The sequence below is a fragment of the Trifolium pratense genome, linkage group LG6 (genome assembly GCF_020283565.1).
Source record: "Trifolium pratense cultivar HEN17-A07 linkage group LG6, ARS_RC_1.1, whole genome shotgun sequence".
Classification (NCBI taxonomy): Eukaryota; Viridiplantae; Streptophyta; class Magnoliopsida; order Fabales; family Fabaceae; genus Trifolium; species Trifolium pratense.
Genome location: NC_060064.1, coordinates 27,388,715 through 27,408,752, shown reverse-complemented (window position 1 = coordinate 27,408,752; position 20,038 = coordinate 27,388,715). Strand labels below are relative to the sequence as shown.

Below are 20,038 nucleotides of genomic sequence, written 5' to 3'. Positions count from 1 at the left end.
GAGATCTTAAAATGACAAAATTAAACTTATCATAACATACCTCAAAAAAACCATGTGTTATCTTCATCCAAATTATTTTTATGTATATATAAGGATCTAACCTCATGTTTGTTTCCAATATGATCTTTACGGTGGTTCCATAATTACATATAGGTACAATATTATGATGTGTAGATACAATTATATATATAGGCTTATAAATAACAAAACTATTTTTCAACTTAACTATTATTCATTAAAATCTTTACAATAACAACTACTCCAAATACACTTTGAATATTTAGGAGGGGTACAATAATCATATGGACAGTCATCGTCATGAATGCAAGAATGAAATTCTGCGATGTAAAACAAAAATAAAGGAATGTTAGTGAAAGGGAATGAATAATTGTGAATGTAAAAACAAAAATAGAAAAGGGCCTTACCACCATGGATTATAACAAGACATAGAGAAAAAAAGAAAACTATAGCATAAATAAACTTCAAAGTTTGATCCATTTCCTCCTTTGCATGTAACAAATACAAAATGTTCTTACAACTTTACAATGTAAAAAACTAGTGTTTTTTTTACTTCAATTAAATTGCTTTTAATTAGTATGTATAGAGTTATCAATTTGAAACCTTTCCAAAAAAATATATTATTATGAAATGTCTCTTACATATATGGATGTGTTGTGTTTGTTGTCTCTTTAACTCATTGAATTGATCCTTGTGCTTTTTGCCAAGGAAACTTTCTAAAAATCATATTTATCATGAAATGTCTCTTACACATATTGTAACATATTTGTCTCTTTAATTCACTCAATTGATCACCAAATCTAATTAATATTGGTCCTTTAGGCCAAAAATTAGTATTAGGTATATGGATGTATAATATTGATTTTTTTAGATGGTTCAAAAGCAAATCTCTCCCGTCCAAAAGCAATTAGATGGTTCTCATTGATCAGACACAGTTTTATTCTTAGCCATTTATTGTTGATCCGATGGTCGATAATGACTACTGCCTTAACGCAGTGACGTGTAATCCTTATTCCCCTTGCAAGGCTAATGCATGAAAATAAGAAAACATGCTTATGTTATCACTGGTGTACTGAAACAATGTATATGCTAAAGTTCATGCCTAAGAAACAATGAATATCTACTTAACCAAGTGGAATGCTATAGTAAACACATTGTGTAAACAAAGAGAAAACTCGCCGCAGTAATGACACCATTTACCAGATTTTTCCATCAATATTAATTAGTGGATGGTTGTGATCCTTTACAAATCTTGTGACAACCCTTTTCCAGATTTTTCCATCTATATTCTATACCAAAATTGTTGCCTTGCAACCTTCTCAGGCTCTATGCATTGGTCTTTTTCTTGCCCCAATGTTACCTTGCCATTTTGTGAGAATTCTTGTTTGTTACACCAAAGTCGTCGAGCATGAGTCCTGTCATCGATTCCAAAATGTCGATGTTACATAATGTGTACTACAAATCTTACTTGTCTAGCATATATATTCAACATAAAATTTAGCTATAAAAAGTATAAATACTGAATATGATTGATATCAGAACTTTAGCTATAAAAAGTTACTGCAAATTTTATATATGTTGGAACTATTTTCCCGCACTGCAATTTCCTGCTTATGACCGAATTACTCTGAAGCTTCTTAGCAATGTTGATGCTCAAACTAGACAAGGTATGGAATGTGATAAGGGCTTGATCATTTAGGCTCATGGCCGAAATTTGGAAGACTTCAACAGTATTTGAAAATTCGCTGTTGGATGCAATAGATGAATTCCCCGTGATTTTGCGGCAAATGAATGGTCATTTTGGGGATAATGAACAAACTTGTGAACCAGGAAGATTGAAATAAGTCTTACCTGACAAAATTGTATGGAAAAAATTCAGCTGGGAGGCGAGAACTCATTTTTAAGCTTAAATGTGTTTTAGGTCCCTCTATTTTGTTTCATTTACGATTTTGTTCAACTCATTTTTAAGTTGTTTTACAATATTTAACAAATATCAAAACAATCAATAAATTTTGTTACTTCCAATATAATTATTTATCTTTTTTTCTATAATATATTTGATCATTTATTATCTTACTCATCTATTTATCTCCTTGCATTAAATAACTAAAGATAATATTTACAAAACAATAATTAATATTACATTGAACATTTTTCTCTGTAAAAAAAATTACACTGAACATTTTTTTTTTACAGGACTATTGCATTGAACTTTTTTGTTTTTGACAGGACTATTGCATTGAACTTATAGTTGTTTCCATTACTTATATATGATGACATGATTTGGTTATGATTTATCACTTATATGTCATATGATTGTTCATGATTTATCACCCATTTATGTTTTACAAAACTTGATACCCTATGGTTTCATTTCCTAAAATAATTCATGTATAAACAGATGCCTTCTACTTTAAGCTACTGCAAATATGCAAAGAACAAATTCCAATGTAATGGAGTACTATAACTAGTGAACTTATAGCATATACTATATTCATTCATTTGTACACTCAAGTACAGTTCTAAGGCAATCTGTTCTGTGAACATATTTGCATTTCAGATTCAGCTCTCTTTATATTTGTGATAATGAGTTGAATTCTTGTGGACATTTCTTCTGTTTGTTCCTCAACATTGTTTATGAAGTTGAGTAATTTTCCTCTATATGCAGCACATAGTTCATCTTGGTGCTCCAACTCCATAGTAAGTTCTGCAATTTTCTTATCTTTATCGTCCTACAAGTAGAGGGAAATTTAAATTTAAACAGCAAGGATGAACAGATCAAGTAGAATAAATTGAGAAAAACCTAGAAACAGGCACAAAAAAGTGAAGCGTAAGTAAGCACGCAGCTATCCAATAAAGATATAGATATCTGAACTTTAGCTACAAAGGGGTACTGCAATTTTTAAACATGTTGGAACTATTTTTCAACACAGCAACTTCCTGCTGGTGAGCGAATTACTCTAAAATTTCTTAGGAATGATCATTTTACTCTGTTTAACAAGGATCATAGACTAAATATGGAAGACTTCAACAGTTTAAATTCTCTGTTGGAGGCAATAGATGAATTTGACATGGTTTGCTGCAAATGAACAGTCATTTTGGGGATTAACAAAGTTATGAACCAGGAAGATTGAAATAAGTCTTACAGGAAACCCTTGTTTTCGGTATGCTAAGCATTTCAAGGACAGTAGTACTGTATTTGGTTGTGGGGATAGTGGCGGTGTTGTCTGTCAAACTTAAGTCAAGTTCTTATAGACCATGCATGGTAAACAAGGGTATATTGTTGGGTGTTGGCAAATTACCATTTTGGTAAATGTTTGGAATGCTCTTTCTAATAAGATTGTTGGAGGCCTCATCACACATGTCCCAATTCACCTTGGCCTCGAGAACGGCTAGTCCAAATTACTAGTCCAAATTGCAACCAGTCTGCAGAACTTACGAACTTAAAATTAAGGCCTATTCAGCAATGCAGATGATCATTGAGCTCGGAACGCCTAACCGTTGTTTCTACTTTCTTCTCTAGGGGTAAACAAAATTTAAGCTCAAAGGAACTCAATGGGGTTGAATTTGCCTCTAATTTTCTATGAATTTTACATGAACTTTTACTCATTTTCATATGTTTCATTGATTCTCTGCAAATTTCTTTTTTCTTTGTTTAGGTTACCGTGTTTTCATTTTACTTTACATGCAGGAATTAGGCATCTTATTGTGAAGAATCAAGTGATGGAAATGGAAGGCCTTCAAAGTTTTGGCATAGAACAAAAGTAAAGCAAACATAGAAAATGTTGTCACAACCGTCGTGACCTAGACCCAAAAATAAAGCAAAGCAGGCATGGCAAAAGTTTTTATCCCATACACATCTAAAAGTCAAAATGATAGATCCGGTATATACAGTAAGTAATAGATAGGATATAATGGAACAATACTTGTATATTCAACAACAGTGCCGACTCCGAGATTTTGGAGGTCCAGAGCAAATAATAAAAATGGACCCCTAATAAAAAATGCAATTTTTTTTATAAAAAGAACATCATTTATTTAAATTGTAAATAATGTTAATAACATCAAAAATAGTTATTTTTATGTGTAACTGACATAAAAAAAAAAAAAAAAAGAGTCATATTCCGCAACATTGAAATTGAAACGATAAATAAAAGATTAACAGATTATTAATAAATAAAATTAACATTTACACAACAAATAAAATAAATAACAAAATTGATAGTGTCTTAATGATCTAAAAAAAATTGACAGTGTTTTGATGATCTAAAAAACAATTGATAGTGTTTTTTCATAAAAATTACAATTTAATTTTATAAATTAATTCTTTATTTTCATAGAATTTTTTCAAAGAAATAACAAAATGTGGTTTTTTTTTATATAGATAAAGTAGTAAAGTTATTTATGAGTTATAAAGTTATTTTATTTATAGAAAAAATCATCATTTTGTAAAAAGAAATAATTTTTGAATTAGTTTGATTTATAATTTTTATGGTGGTATTGATTGTGATTTGTTGAAAGTTGATCTATTTAAATAAAACAAACAAAAAATTGCCAACCAAAAAGTGCCAAAGCTGGGAATTGAACCCAGTCCCACCTGCTTCCAATTGAGCTGGGAATTGCATACTAACCAACTAAGCTACCATAAATTCATGTAAACAAAATCTCAGCACAAATACCTAACCAATTAAATTTAACATAATGGGCCCAAAAAAATTTTGAGGCCCCAGTTTTTTGGGGGCCCTGGGCTCGGGCCCTGCTTGCCCTGGCCCAAAACCGGGCCTGTTCAACAATACTATGGGAATTGCGTCAAAAAGAAAAATACTATGGGAATTACTTCCTGCATAGTGGGTTACGTAAACGGGAAAAATATAAACTGCTGCTAGTGCAGAGACTAACTGCCAGAAAATAACATAACCTCAAGGAATTAGAGAGCCGTCTTTCCCAAATGCCTATCAGTTTCCTACACTTAATCTATTTAAAACATGCAATTAACTTAAACTGGTTGTTAAATGAGCCGGCGCCTAAAATAATGTTTTCCAATAGGAGGCCTACTAACACAAAAATACCCAACAAAGTATTAAAATTCTCAATGACCCCTCTTCCTATAACCCTCTTCATCCTTTTCTTCCTTCCTCACACCCGAAATTTCTCATGTTGTTCATTGATCACCATAAAACAGACATAATAAACTAGTCATGTTGCAACTCAACTAATTACTTTTGATGTGATGTGTATGGTTTGTTTTCCATGTCCCCCAGGGTGCATCAAAGTGATCAAACACAACCCTCGTGTTATTTATTAGTTTCCAAGACAACCATTATTTTTATGCTTCAGCAACGTCATGAAAAAGACATGTGAAACTTAAGTTATGTCAAATCCAAATAGACTCACTTGCAAGGCAGATACATGAAGATAAGAAAACCTGCATATTATCGTCGTTGTATTGAAACATACATGTGCTAAAGTTCATGCCTAAGGAACACTGAAGATCTACTTAAACAAGTGAAAAGCTAAGTAAACATTATAAGCAAGCAGAAAACTCACCTCTGTGCTGAAACCATTAGCTGTAGAAATTAGAGGATGGTTGTGATCCTTTATAAATCTTGTGACAACCCATTTTCCAGATTTTTCCATCTTAACTAAAATTGTTGCATTGCAACCTTCTCGGGCACTAGGCCTTGGTCTTTTATCTTTCCCCAATGTTCCCTTGTTATTGGGCGAGAATCCTTGTTTGTTACATCCAAGTCGACGAGCAAGAGTCCTGCCATCAATTCCAGAACGTCGACGTTGCATAACACGGACAGCAAATCCTACCCGTCTAGCATATCCAACATAAAATGTCCTGGCAGCTTCTTCAGAATCAAATTCCATGCCCACATATGGCTCTTGAACTTCAACTCCATCAAATATATTTGTACTCTCTTCTAGACAACTATGGTCAGGCTCATTTCCCTTGTCCGGGTCCACTTCTACAAAATCCATACAAACCTGCCCAATTTGTGTCATCAAGATATACATTACCTTTTTGAATAGTCATGAACTTTGATATGTAAAAATTCAGTGTTTTCGAATTCACAGATGCAAACTCAATCCACCAATAACACTTCAGAGGAAAATCGAGAATAAGCATTAGAGTAGATACAGTTCATGCTTTCTGAGTTAAGGAAAAAATAAAATTTAAGTGTCTAAAAGCTATTATCTATTATTTGCTGGACCACTGATAATACTTCAAAGGACCAGCCAAAATGAGAAAGGGAAAAAAGATTCTACAGATGTGAAAATCGATTCTAGAAGGGCGTCTTTCCATATTTCTGAAAAAAGTGCTTCTTAACATGTATTTGGTAACTGTTAGCACCGTTTCGTTGAAAAATATCCTAAATAAACAGGCTATAAGTAATAATTATCCAATATCAATTCCCTCATCCACCCCTCTTCCCTTTTGTTGGCAACAGATAGAATATGGAACTTTTAATAGCCCAATAAAAGATTTACATAAACTTTCACAAATGCAAGTATGTAAGATTTGAATGAACTTATAAATGAAATGATAAAAAAAAAAAAAATAGACCTAATAATCCAAAGAAATATATGAAGTTGCTTTAATTAGTTGATAACATCTATGAAGAAGCCAATAATAATAAAATCTGAGTTATTTACTTTATCAACAAATTGGGAAAACAATTTCTTAATATATTTCAACTTCCAAGCTATACTTTCTCCTGATAATCCAGCATCAACTTCAAAAAACAGGTGATTTTATTAAGACTAGTGAATACGTAAATTATTCCAACAACAATGCTGGCAGCTAAGGGTAATGTTTGGATTCCCGCTGCAAATGTCACAGACATTTGCAGTTTTCCAATTGTAAACCAAACTAAGAGACAAGATCAACACCTTTGCATATTCCTTCTCATCTAAGATTCTATAGATTAGTAGAAGCCCTGTATTTACTAGCCCATTCACGATCAAAAGTTATGAATCAATATCCTTCTGTTTCAAGTTTTCAACCAAATTAAGTAGATTCTTTTCAGGCCAATGCACGATTAAAGCCGTAATTCGGTAATTGAGTTTATTTCAAAATAGAAACTTATTCTGTAATCCTTATAATCATCTACCAATAAATAGGCTATCCAGTTCAGTATCTATATAGCAGCTCAAATTATGGGACATCGAAAGGTAGCTTCAATTAGCAAGACTTTTCATACATGTGGATTTATCTGGCCAAAAAAAAATGTTAAACATAAGGGAATCCTTCAGCAAATCAGTTATATTAACCCTAAATTTTCACTTAGTATATTAGGGGGGCTGAAACCACTTAATGCCAGAAATGACTCCCGAACCAGATTAGGCGGTCTAGTGGGCCGAATACTGGTGGTGAAAACCAAAAAAATCTAAATCATTTAAATTGCTTAAATTTTCTCTACCAAAAACTTTTGAGTGCTCATTCTTCAAAATTAGATATATTTTACTACCATCTAAACTTATCTTACAATGAATTATCAAATCCTCTAACCCATATTCATACATCATAATCATCATCATGATATCCAAAGATGCAGTCATACTCCACCTCTATTACATACAAGACATTGCACAATCTTACCTTAAACGAATAAACTATCAATTTAGTCTTAAGTAGTCTCTAATCTATATAAAATTTGTCAATTAAGTCCTTAAGTGATTCAGATTGAACCTGACTCCATCTGAAAACCATGATTTTTAAAGGGGAGGATTGTCCAATCCTATATAAGTCCTCCCACGGGATTCATGACTTCTGACGTGGAACTCCGAGTTGGGTTCATGAAGCTCAACTTGCACATAGAAATCGGTAACAAAAAGTATGCAAATTTACATAAAATTCTTGTATATATGGAGATTGAGTTTTGGTTTTACCCAAAAAGGAAAGCAAAAGAAACATGGCATCATAACTTACTGTGAAACAGCAGAGGAAGAGCTTTTCAGTGAAGCGCGTTTTGAAGATAATTTGGAGCCAAGATAATAGAAATTGAAGAGAAATGATCTTGTGCGGCGTGTTGTACGTGAAATTGACTGATTTTGGGTGTTGTCTTATGCTTTGTTTGGATGACAAACCAAAATGAAAGGAAAGAAAGCAAGTAAGAGAGAAAATAATGTTGATAGGATAAGGGAGAAAAATTCACAAAAATTAAAAATGAAAATTAGGGGATAAAAAATCAGTTTTTAAAATAGGATACTAAACTTGATATTTATTATTTTAAATAGATAACTAAAAACTCCATTTAAACCTATTTTTTATTAGAGTGAAGATACATTTTGTTCCCTTACGAATTTTAAATAGGACAATTTAATCCTAACAAATATAAACTCAAATTAATCCCTGATATTTTCATACTGGGGACGAATTAGTCCCTCTATTATAACAAATCGAGGACTAGTTTGTCCTCAATATGAAAATGTCATGGACTAATTTGAGTTTATTTTTGTTAGGGACTGAATTGTCCCATCAGAAATTTGCGAGGGACCAATATGAATATTCACTCTTTTTATTATTACATTCGTCTTAAGCTATAAGAACATTTTCGATAAGGGTATCAAAGAGAATATTGTAGGTTAATGATACGTAACTTAATTTTTTTATCATTGAAGTTTCTAGGATATCAAAATTTAACCTCTTTTACACTTACTAGCTCCCCATGCCAATTTTTACCCAAACATGTTGCTAATTTTAATGACATGGTGTCTACATGCGTAAGCTAACGTGGAAATTAACATTCAAGAAAGAAAAAAAAAATCATTCCGCCCGATCCTCCTCCTTCTTCTTCCTTCCACCTCCACACCAAACCTCAATTCCTTTTCACTCTCACACTCCCTTCTTTCTGTATCAATGTTTGGTGGTTGTTTCTTCATTATGTTAAGAACAAAATGAAGATAACTAATAGGATGAGACTGATGGTGTTGAGACGTGAAAAGGATTTTCTCCGTCCTAACATAATGAAGAAGCAACTACCAAATATTGATTCAAAAAAATGAAGAAGAAACCACTTGAAAAAGAATGGAGGTTTGGTGGTGGAAGTAGGAAGAAGGAGGAGGAGCATTGGGTAGAGTGGTTTTTCTTCTTTTTTTCCATGCACATTTTAATCAATTTTAACTCAAAACTGGTGATGTGGCTAATTTTAATGATGTGGCGTCTCCATGTGCATACCGATATGAAAATTTTAAAATTTTTTGTTGATCTTAATGTGATTCAATTGATTTGCTTGTTTATATTTTAACATTATTGCATCAGCCTTGTCCATAAGTTTGATCATATGTTGTGACTGCTGATTTTTTCTGCCAATATAAACTATGGCTATTGCCTATTGTTGTGTTATTATCATTCAATCAACCTTTGGTCACGAGGTCACAATCATAATTCCTAGAAGCTCCCATCATCACACCATAAGAACACCTAACAAGTGTGGCAACTTGATCCTCAAAACCTTGTCTAGACTCTTTATAATAAAATAGTATGAATTAAAATTTCCCTTGTGAAAAATCGGACTTGGATCAAACTCGTGATCACTTGCTTAATGAGTACATCCCTTACCACTTAAATTAATTCATTGTTGGTCAATCAAACATCTCATGCCAACTGATCTATGCTAATTAAGATTTCTAGGCACACTGAGTGTAAGATAATGTGTGCTTCATTTTCTTGATCTAGATAAATCAAGAGTCCAAAATCATACAACAATGTTCTTTCACCAGCATAACCAAAGCGGTAAGAAAGCCACTAGATTTGGTCTAATGGTGAGGGGTTTTGGTAGTATGCAGGAGGTCCTAGGTTTGATCCTCTTTGACTCCATTGTACCAAAAAAAGCAGTAAGAACTTAACCAAAACCATTTCATAGAAATCAGATGGACAACAAGCAACACTTAATCACTGTTTCGAAGCAAACAAAAACTTAATTCCTTTGATAAAAATGAATCCAGTCCATTGAACATCAAGTCCTAATGTTTCAAATTGCGATATGCAGCTGAAATAACAGCTGCATTGTCAACATTTTAGAGCTGTTTGCAACTATCAGCTTCATTTGGACGCAATTCTCCACAATTTGAAAGATCTAGCACAACTCAAAACTTACTAATCACAAACCATCACGGAAAGTTCCACTGCTCTGCTCATTTGCCGTCTAGGTATACAAAAGCAACCTTATAACTAGAGAAAAATTCAACAACATCCTACAACCGCATTACAGTTAAGACCAGAAGCTCAGTTCAGTCAAAACAAGTTCCATCCACACATATACAGATTCTAAATATAATTTCTCTAGCTCCTTCCACAAGAAAATCATACACCACCAACAAATCTCAGTAAACTAGACCTATCAAGCACTAAGAAAACATGACAATGGACACCACGTAGATGCTTAATAATAGTTCTTGCTAGTGGTAGTGCTCAGCAGCGGCCAGAGGTGTTGACTAGTGGCGGAGACCCTATGTGGTGGTAGGCGACAGCCGCACACTGATAATAATTTGCAAAAATAAAAGTAATTACTATCTATAGCGGCAAACCAGAAGCTCTGTTCAGTCAAAGCAAGTTCCGCCCACATATACAGATTCTAAAAATAAATTCTCTTGTCCCTTCCACAAGAAAACCATACACCACCAACCAACCACGGTAGACTAGACCTATCAAGCACTAAAAAAAACACAAACACTAGACATGGCACAGACACCAACACATAGAAGCTTAATAATAGTTATTGGAAGTGGTAGTGGTGGGCAACGGCCAGAGGTGTTGAATGGTGGAGGAAGCGAACACACACCGGTAATAATTTGCGAAAATAGAAGTAATTACTCTCCGTCTCTTAGTACCAGACCCATACAAATTTCACGGGTATTAAGAAAAGTGATAGTACCATTATATTTGTAAAAACCGTAATGGTACTAAATAATGAAGCAACACAAAATAATTTTGCTTCCATAAAAAAAAAAAAAAAAGAAAAAAGAAAAAAGAGCTCAAATGACATAAATTATCAATATATCTCGATCTTCTAGCTACAAAATCACAACAATTTCATTCATATATCTCAAAACCTTACAATTTAATTCATACAATTTCATTGAATTTAAAACTTAGTGAGTAAAGGCATAAATAGCAGTAGAAATATAAACCAAAAGAGCAGAAGAAACCAAAATAGCCATAACAGCAACAGCATGAGCAGCAGATTTACTTCCACAAGACAATAACCCTAACCTTATCTCAATAACATTAACCATAGAAAGCATCAAGAACAAACAACCCATAACAGATCCCAAAGCAGATCCCAACATTCCCCATCTCAAAACCTTCAAATTAATATGAGCCCTAAAAGCTTCATCAACATCTTTACTATTCAAAAGATTGAGAGCTAGTTTAAGACCTTGAGCAACAAGCGAAGAAGATAGAAAGAAACTGAAAGAAATAACTTCAAATACTAGAAGCTTCTTTGCGACATCGATTCCGGCGTCGCATGAGGAGCGATTTTCGAGGCTACGTTGGCCTGGAGTTGTTAGAGATAGGCCGACGAATACGGCGATTGTGAAAAGGGAGTTTACGTTTACCAGTCCGTCTAGAGCTGTGACGTGGACGCTTGTAGTTGAGGATGATGACATTGATGACTGCCTATATGTGCCGTTTTGTTGGTTTGGGTAGTAATCTTTTGGGGATTGCTCTGATCTGTTACAATGTGAAATTCATGTAAGTTTTTTATTAAATTGAATTAAATATAAGTTGGAAAATGAAATTGAATTAAATATAAGTTGGAAAATGAAAGAGAGATAGATACTGTACTTACTCGTCCATGGAATGAGAATGTGAGAGAGAAATGAAAGAGAGGAGAAGGAGCTGGTTTTTTTTTTGAGTTGAGATGTGTTTGGTTTATGATTGACTCAAAAGATGTGTTTGCTTTGTAGCTGGTTTTACTTTGTTTATTTGCTTTTGGGATTTGTTTTCACAAAGTTTCAAAAGAGACGCAAGGAAAGTAAATGGGGACGGACGGTGACAGCAGGAAGATGATAAGGACGTCATAATTTTGAAAGAAAAATAATAATAAAAAAGAAATTCAATATAATATGAAAATTTTAATATTTTTTTTAGACAAAAAAGAAAATATATTAAATAAAAAAAAACAGATACAGAGACCAAGGACATTAAACTTTAGCCAGCTATAACCCAAAATGGTATACATCATGAGCCCTAATTATTTTTAACAATACAAATACTTGTCATAAGGCAACCAGCGAACCAGAGTACGAGCGTGAAATCAAGTTAAAAAAATAAAGAGCAAACGCATTGACAAAGATCAACAAGGGTTCCAAATTTAACGAATGGAGTAACCGCCAATACGGAACCGGAACCATATGCCAACAACCCTGAACAAGGAGCAGGGAAGAAAATAGTGTGAATTATTTCTTATGCCTATTTTTTATGATACCCAAAAGGGAGGAAAATGAGATAAAATTTTGATGCAAGTTTGTTCTCAAATTTTTTCTTTTTTGTTTTAGTAATTTGAAATTTGTGTTATATTCACCCTTTTATTATAACAGTGTGAACAAAAAAAATTAATCTTTGTCAAAAAAAATTGTGAGATACACAATGTGAATTCACTCCTTTTTACTGACTTTCTTTTTATCATACGTAAGAGTTGGAGATCAAACTTCTAACCATGTTTAAAGAGGCAAAGACATACTTAACTAGAGAAAATGCTTCTATAGGTCTTGAAAAATTAAATTATAGTTATTGGTTCTATACCTATAGAGTTATCGGTTGGTGAAAATTAAATTATTATTAAAATATAATTATTTAGGTGAGTTTCATAGTATTTTTTTTTTTAAATAGATGAAATGGTAAAATCATCATAAACCCAAACATGCAAATGATGAAATCGGGGCTCGAACGCCGAATGTCGATCATGACATCCGGCCTAATAATTTTTACAATTTTTTGTCTATTGTTCAAGGACAAGTGTACTTAGTAAATTTTTTGAATGTGTTAGATATGATTGAAGTAATTGAATGCTTATTTAATAATACCACTAAAAACCTAGTAGTATATGAGTAGTGAATAGTGATGTATATCCGGTGCTTAGATCTCATTTTAAAAGTTCATCGTTATAGATAGATGCTCTAAAGCGACACTCAAGCACGTGATTGATTGCTTGCACAAAGAAGAAAAGCCAAAACAAACATAAAAGAGGGGAAAAATTTAGATGAAATGTTGAACCTCACGAAAGCAAATATGCTGATTCATCTTCCCAAAGCATCTTTAACAAAGTCTTCATTCTTAAATACTCCCTCCGGTCTTATATACAAGAAAAATTTTGATTTTTAGATTCACTGTAATTTTGATTTTTACATCAACTTTACAATGAATCTAAAAATCAAACTTTTTCTTATATATAAAAGCAGAGGGAGTAAATGAAAAACTTGCATGACTTTTCCCTTTCATATCACCCTAGAATGATATTCTTACCAATTAGTCTTTTAACCTAAACCAATCCACAGTATATCATATCTCTCGTTGGTCTTAAAACTACATTGAGCAAACTACATCGACTTAAATTTGATTTTCTTAAACGATTACCATGGCACCTTCAATTTGGTTTTCTTATGATTATTATACCACCTGTCAAACCTCTGAACTCTGATTCAAATGCAGTGGGTGGAGAAATGCCATTCATTCGCAACTTATTGCATGTCTAATAAATCATCAACCTCTCACATTTAGTTTATTAGCTTTGGTATGTTGTTTTGCAAGCAGGATCAGAACAAGGAACTCTCTAAAATAATACTACTCTTCTGCCAAATTAAATAGAAACTATCTATAATTTTATGAATAAGTTCACTATTACCAACTTCAATATAGATAATGGCTTATCACCTATGAAATCAGCCAAATGAACCAAGCAAGCTGAGCAATCACACTGCTAAATACACTTTTGTGCGATTTATTGGCATGTACATGAGGTAGAAAAGTAGACAACCCTTTCTTATAAGTTATATCTAGGAAAAACCTAACCAGCTGAAATTGAACTTGAAATCAACACAAATTATCAAGATAAGCCTTTACACTGGAGAAGTAAATAAAGGGTTTACTCAAATCAGGTATGAACAGGGAATTAGCAACAAACCTAGGACCAAGCAGAACCCAAGTCCAACTAACTACCAATTATCAGTGTTGTTTTCTATCTAACCATTATACGGTGGCTAACTTCGGGTATTAGATTGATATGTGCCATATAAGCCTCTTATTCGAGCATCCATTTTTTTTTACTACATTCAATAAATGAGACTTCAAACATTGTGAAGAAGGTAAAGTAATTTCAGCTACAGATAGGATACAAAACCATGGTTAGTTTTCATCCAGCTAGTAAATAACATAAATTGTGCAATAACATCCCTAAATTCAAGTTTGAATATACCCTAAGTATAAAACATCTTGGAAGACTTGATAAAATTCATTAGCCAAGAACATTGTTGTTCTGGTTAATAATGTTCAATTGACTTGACACACTTGGTATATGTTGGTGAAAGTAATTCACGATTCTCCAGCATATGTATTTTTAAATCAATAACTTCTCTATTAAAATCCAAAATTGCACACAGCTATAATTTCTTTCAAGTAACTTGAAGCATACTAGCTTTTTTAGATTCAGATCCTCACATAACAGATCATAACATCATCGAAACTTACAGCTGCAATAACAAAATTTCTATAATTAACGTAAAATCACAAGCACACCTCAAATTTTCTTTCTCAAAATGTTCCTGCATCATAGCTTCACATTGTCCTGAATCTACTTAATCATTCAAGCTTCCAAACTAAAAGCAAAGAAGGATTTTAAACAACACATTCATCCATTGTTGCTTCAAATAACAAATCATCCATCTTATCGTATTGCAAATAAAAGAGATAACTTCAATATGGCTCTTTGTAATTTAAAGCCTTGCTATTTCATTTTAACAACATTTTGCTTCTCACGTGGTGAAAATGGCCACAGCTTTATTTATGTCAAGCCTTAATGTTTCTGCCTCAAAAAAAAAGCCTTAAATGTTTCAAAATCAATTGCAATCATAAACTTCCAAAGTAAATACGAAACTGTGGAAATTTCCTGTTAGGAAACTGTTTGAAAGTTTCTCACAAAAGTACTTAGGTTTTGAACCTATGGTCTAATATATGTGTACACAATGTGCTACTGCTTTTCTCTACCCGTAATGTTAATCATTAAGGTTAGGGATAATCTATTTAGTCACATGGCTGCATTGGTCCAGCAATGTGGCTTCTAACCATTTCCGGAAAAACAGTGAACTAAAACATCGTAGCAAACACATAGAATCGGAATTCAGGATCCTTGTTAACATACAGTGGATGATTAACCCAAAGAACAGTTAACAAGATTCAAAGGTGAGTGATACAGTAATCCGAACAACCTACCTTATAATCAATCACCCTTTGACCCTACACTGCAAATTGGTTTCAACTTTCAACCATAGCTCCCCCAAGAAGAAAAACTCCAAGTACCTCCTAAAAATAACCCGTGTTCTCAAAATTGATTCACAAGCATATGATTACAGTCCTTCTGAAAAAGGTACACTGCCCCCCCAAAAGAACTCCATAGATACTACATTTATTAATGTGTTGGTTTGCAGTTTCTCTATTGCAAACCACACACACTATATATTCCTGCACCTTCAAAGGACTCTAACATTTTTTTAATTGCATTAAAGAGCTTACATAACACCAACTCTTCACGTTGAAGGTTTCAATGTCCGACGACAAGTACCAATTATGTGTCGGACACCAAACACATATTAGTTACATTCAATCACTTCAACATTTTCAAATTATTAGCAGTGTCAGTATCTATCTAGGCCTGTTTGGATAAACAATTTAATTAAACGCTCATAGCATAAACACTTATCATATAAATGCTTACATGTAAAATAAATAAACTATTCTAGAGTTTATGGGCATAAGCTGAGAACAGCTTATGGACATGTCATAAGTTGTTTCCATAAGCTCTCTCACACAATCAGACAATCACTTATTCCTGTAAATAAATCAATCGAAACAGGCGCTCAGTGTCATGTGCGATGTTTAACGGAGTATGGTAGTCGAACTCGAAACACACCCGAAAGGCTAAAACAAAGATGCAATTGCACCACTCTACATGGTTACTACTGAGAACAGAATTACAAAGTTGCAAATAGTTATTAATAACATGACATTGCCAATCACCGGCACAATAGTTCAAATCACAAAAAAGTTTCATCATAATCATCAAATTCAAAAATAAACATAACAACAATAAACCACAACAAGGTTCAACAAATTCACCTCATTCAGTCAATAACATTATTTCAATTTCAACAACAAAACATCAAAAAACCCTAAAAAACTAAGAAGTATCCCATGGCTTAGGTTCAGGAAGAGCAACAACCATACCTTGAAGATCATGATTAAGAAGAACCTGACAACCCAATCTAGAATGCTTATTAAGAACCCTAGCTCTCGAATTATGCTTCAAAACATACTCTTCATCATAACTCCTAGGAGGAAGCTTATCAAGCCATTCTTGAGCGATGTTAATTTCACAGTGAGCAGAACAAGCATCGATCTCTTCAAGACGATGAGAATCGGGATCGATTAAGCCAGTATTGATTAGGGCTTTGAGAAGTGTTTGACCTGTAAGGCCAATGACGGAGTGTTTTTGGCCTTGGAAATCGATTGCGGAGAGACGGACGATGCGGTCGGAGACTTTTTTGGTGGAGGAGGGACGGTGGATTGGGGATTGGGTTAGGAAGGAGAGGGAGGTGAGACGAGGTTGGGATTGGGTTGTTAGTTTTCGGAGAGATGCTAACGCCATTGTTGTTGGTGATGCGAAGTTTGAGAGAGAGAGAGAGAGAGAGGAAGGAAATTTTGATGGAAATGAAATGGTGATGTTACGGATTTCATTTGTTGGGCTTTACCCATAGTTGTACGGGTCGGACTTCGGGTAACCCGTATGATAAATTAGTTTAGAAATGAGTTTTTTTTTTTTTTTTACAAGTTTAGAAATGAGTTTAAATATATGAAATTTTGCAGATAAATTAATTAAGGATTAAATATCTTTTTATCCTACATAATTACTAAATTTTGATTTTGGTTCTTATAAAAAAGACATATTTTGGTCCTTGTAAAATTTTTATATAGTGTTTTTAGTCCCTGATATTTTTCAAAATTTTAAAAATTGTTTTATTATCTTTAAAATTTGAATAATTTTTTTAAGTGTGTTTAAAATACTATAAAAGTTTATTTACAAAGCTTTAGAATTTATAAAATTTTGAACTAAAATATCTAAATATAAATTTAAAAAATTAATTTTCACGCGGAATACATATAAATATAAATTATTTTAAGACTTAAATGCACTTTTGGTTTTCCTATTTTGAAAGTCAATTTTTTTTTTATGGTCCCCCTCTCATTTTATGTGGTGAAAATGGTGATTCGTATTTAGAGTGGTGTCAATGGCTGAAGGAAGTTGTGTTGGTTTTAAAATGGGATGTGATTTGTCAAGAGAAGATTAATGGTGGATTAGGTGTGAGGGATATCCAAGTAATGAATTTAAGTGTTCTAGCTAAATGATGGTGGTGTGATGGCGTCTTCTTCAAATGATGACATGCCTTTGCGGGAGCAAGTTTTAATGGCAACATATGGAGAGTGTTGTATCCATAATGACAATGTAGATTACGGGAATGAGTTGTTGCCTTATTATGCCCCTCGGTGGAAGGATATTTGTGCAATTGATGATTGTGTGGAGCCTGATAATTGGTTTTCGGAAGCCAAGTCTCAAAAGCTTGCTAATGTAGGTAATGCTCTTTTTTGCAAGGATAGTTGGTTGGGTGTTTCCTCTCTCGATGTTGTTAGAGTTGTGTTAGGCTCATGGCGCGCCAATGAGCATGTGTGGGTGTGCATAGGCAGAGCAGGCCTTGCCTGTAGTGGCTTGGCTAGCAAGTCATCACTTGAAGTGTGTGTATACTTACTTGTAAGTGACTATATGACTTGTACCCTATATAAGGCTATGCCTAGTGATGAATAAACAACAGACTACCATTTGGAAATAACAGGTGTTAGGTTCCCCTGGTTGTTCTCTTTGTTATCACTCCAAAAAGAGATGTGTGTTTTCGAGTATGGAGTTTTCTATGGAGAGCGGTGGCATTGGGATTTTCCTCGGAGAAGAAGACTTTTCCAATGGAAAGAGGACCAAGCTTCACAACTTGAAGATTTATTAGAAGGTGTGAGATTGTCGGTTGAAGATGGGTTGTTGGATTTGGAACCCTGATCCATAAGGTGTTTTTTTGGTGAAGTCGCCGTATGCTTTGCTTTCAAAAGAATTGATAGGGGAGGCAAGTGTGTCTCACTTTGAAACAAAAAATTTCAAGAGTAATTGAAAGAGTCCAGCTCCGTCAAAAGTAATTGTTTTCTCGTAGCAATTGGTGTGACACAAAATGTTATGGGTTATTTGGAACCTGAGGCACAATCATATTATCAATAATGTGGTCAAGAATCCTATTGAAATAATAGATGAGATTAAGGTGTTGACATAGAAATGGAGTGTGGAGAGGTTGAAAATTACGCGGTGCCTATACTACGAATGGTCTTGGGAGCCCCAAATTGTTTTGATAGATAACGGCTTCTTGTTTTCTCGGGCCACACTGCTACTGTCATGGTTTTCCTCTGCTTCCTATGCCCTTGTCTTTACTGCAGTTACAGCTAGAACTTGATGTGCTGTTGTCTGGTCCCTTTGCATGCTGGTGTGTCTTCTTAGTTGATCGCGTGGTGATTGTTGATGTTTGGTGTTGGGTATAATTGGTGTTTTGAGTTGTTTGAGTTCCTAGTTTTTCTGTTTTTGCTGTTCTGCTACTGTGTTTTGCTTACTGCTTTTTAAGGTGTAGAGGAGTAGTGGTTTCAGGTGTGATTTGTGGCTTGTTTGGTGGGTTTTCTTTCGTAGCCTTTAGTCGTTGTGCCCTATTGGCCACCCTTGATTGTGGGTTGTAATTTCCTCTCAGAATCAATTCTATCAAATCTAAAACCAACATATCTTAAATGCTAGCACAATTGACGAGTTGCTAAAATTGCCAAAGTTAAGCATGGTTTATCAATTCTTTCATAAGGTTATTACTCAAAAAAGAAAAGCTACTGTTAGAGTGTGTTTGGATGAGGGATTCTAGAAATTCAAGGGATTTTAAATACTAGGCAATTCAATTGATTCCCCTTGATTTTCAAATTCCAATGTTTGGATAAAGTGTTGAAATTCCATCAATTGTAAAATTCTTTGTTTGGGTAATGTAATTGAATTTCCTTCATTTAATTTTATTTATTTTAATAAAATCGACCCTAAACCCAAAAATTGGCCGAAAAACCGAAAACAACGGCGGAAAAACCTAAAATCGGTCAAAAACCATAAATCGGCCAAAAACCATAAAATCGGCCAATAAACCGAAAAAATTGGCTGAAAAACCTAAAATCAGCCAAAAACCATAAAATCGACAGTAAACACAAAATCGGCTGAAAAACTTAAAATCGACCAAAAGCCCTAAAATCGACTATAAACTCTAAAATCGGCCAATAAACCGAAAAAATTGGCTGAAAAACCTAAAATCGGCCAAAACCCTAAAATTGACAGTAAACACAAAATTGGCTGAAAACCCTAAAATCGACCAAAAGCCCTAAAATCGACTATAAACTCTAAAATCGGCTGAAAACCCAAAAAATTAATCGAAAAACCCAAAAATCGATCGAAAAACCTAAAATCGGCGAAATACCCAAAAATCGACTATAAACCCTAAAATCGACCGAAAAACCAAAAAATCGACTATAAACCCTAATATCGGACAAAAAAGGGGTTTATAGTCGATTTTTGGTTTTCCGGCCGATTTTGGGGTTTATAGACGATTTCAGGATTTTGGGTCAATTTTAGGTTTTCGGCCGATTTTTTGGGTTTAGGGACGATTTTAGATTCTTCTGCCGATTTTT

At 33.7% G+C, this 20,038-nt stretch overlaps 3 protein-coding genes and 1 long non-coding RNA gene across 4 annotated transcripts; all 4 read right to left on the bottom strand.

Moving 5' to 3' along the window:
- Positions 1–212: 212 nt before the first annotated feature.
- Positions 213–751, bottom strand: LOC123892559. Its single transcript, XR_006803210.1, has 2 exons — positions 660–751; positions 213–338 (listed from the first exon to the last, which is right to left on the bottom strand). It is a non-coding gene; the product is annotated as an uncharacterized LOC123892559 (long non-coding RNA).
- A 1,534-nt stretch (positions 752–2,285) lies between these two features.
- Positions 2,286–8,140, bottom strand: LOC123892970 (protein FAR1-RELATED SEQUENCE 5-like). Its single transcript, XM_045942885.1, has 3 exons — positions 7,955–8,140; positions 5,566–6,009; positions 2,286–2,750 (listed from the first exon to the last, which is right to left on the bottom strand). The coding sequence occupies exons 2-3, from the start codon at positions 6,001–6,003 to the stop codon at positions 2,541–2,543; spliced, it is 648 nt and encodes a 215-aa protein (XP_045798841.1). The 5' UTR covers positions 6,004–6,009; positions 7,955–8,140; the 3' UTR covers positions 2,286–2,540.
- Positions 8,141–11,034: 2,894 nt separating this feature from the next.
- Positions 11,035–11,969, bottom strand: LOC123889962. Its single transcript, XM_045939495.1, has 2 exons — positions 11,820–11,969; positions 11,035–11,701 (listed from the first exon to the last, which is right to left on the bottom strand). Exons 1-2 carry the CDS (start codon positions 11,825–11,827, stop codon positions 11,119–11,121), a joined length of 591 nt encoding a protein of 196 aa, XP_045795451.1. The 5' UTR covers positions 11,828–11,969; the 3' UTR covers positions 11,035–11,118.
- Positions 11,970–16,215: 4,246 nt separating this feature from the next.
- On the bottom strand, positions 16,216–16,951 carry LOC123889726 (rhodocoxin). The gene has a single exon (XM_045939192.1). The coding sequence runs from the start codon at positions 16,887–16,889 to the stop codon at positions 16,422–16,424; it is 468 nt and encodes a 155-aa protein (XP_045795148.1). The 5' UTR covers positions 16,890–16,951; the 3' UTR covers positions 16,216–16,421.
- Positions 16,952–20,038: the final 3,087 nt, after the last annotated feature.

What these genes read in the sequence shown, in the direction of transcription:
- LOC123889726 (XM_045939192.1), bottom strand. Translation starts at nt 16,889, where the DNA reads ATGGCGTTAGCATCTCTCCGAAAACTAACAACCCAATCCCAACCTCGT.
- LOC123892970 (XM_045942885.1), bottom strand. Translation starts at nt 6,003, where the DNA reads ATGGATTTTGTAGAAGTGGACCCGGACAAGGGAAATGAGCCTGACCAT. An exon ending in CTAATGGTTTCAGCACAGAG is followed by an intron (nt 2,751 to 5,565) that starts GTGAGTTTTCTG and finishes CTCTACTTGTAG; the next exon opens with GACGATAAAGATAAGAAAAT.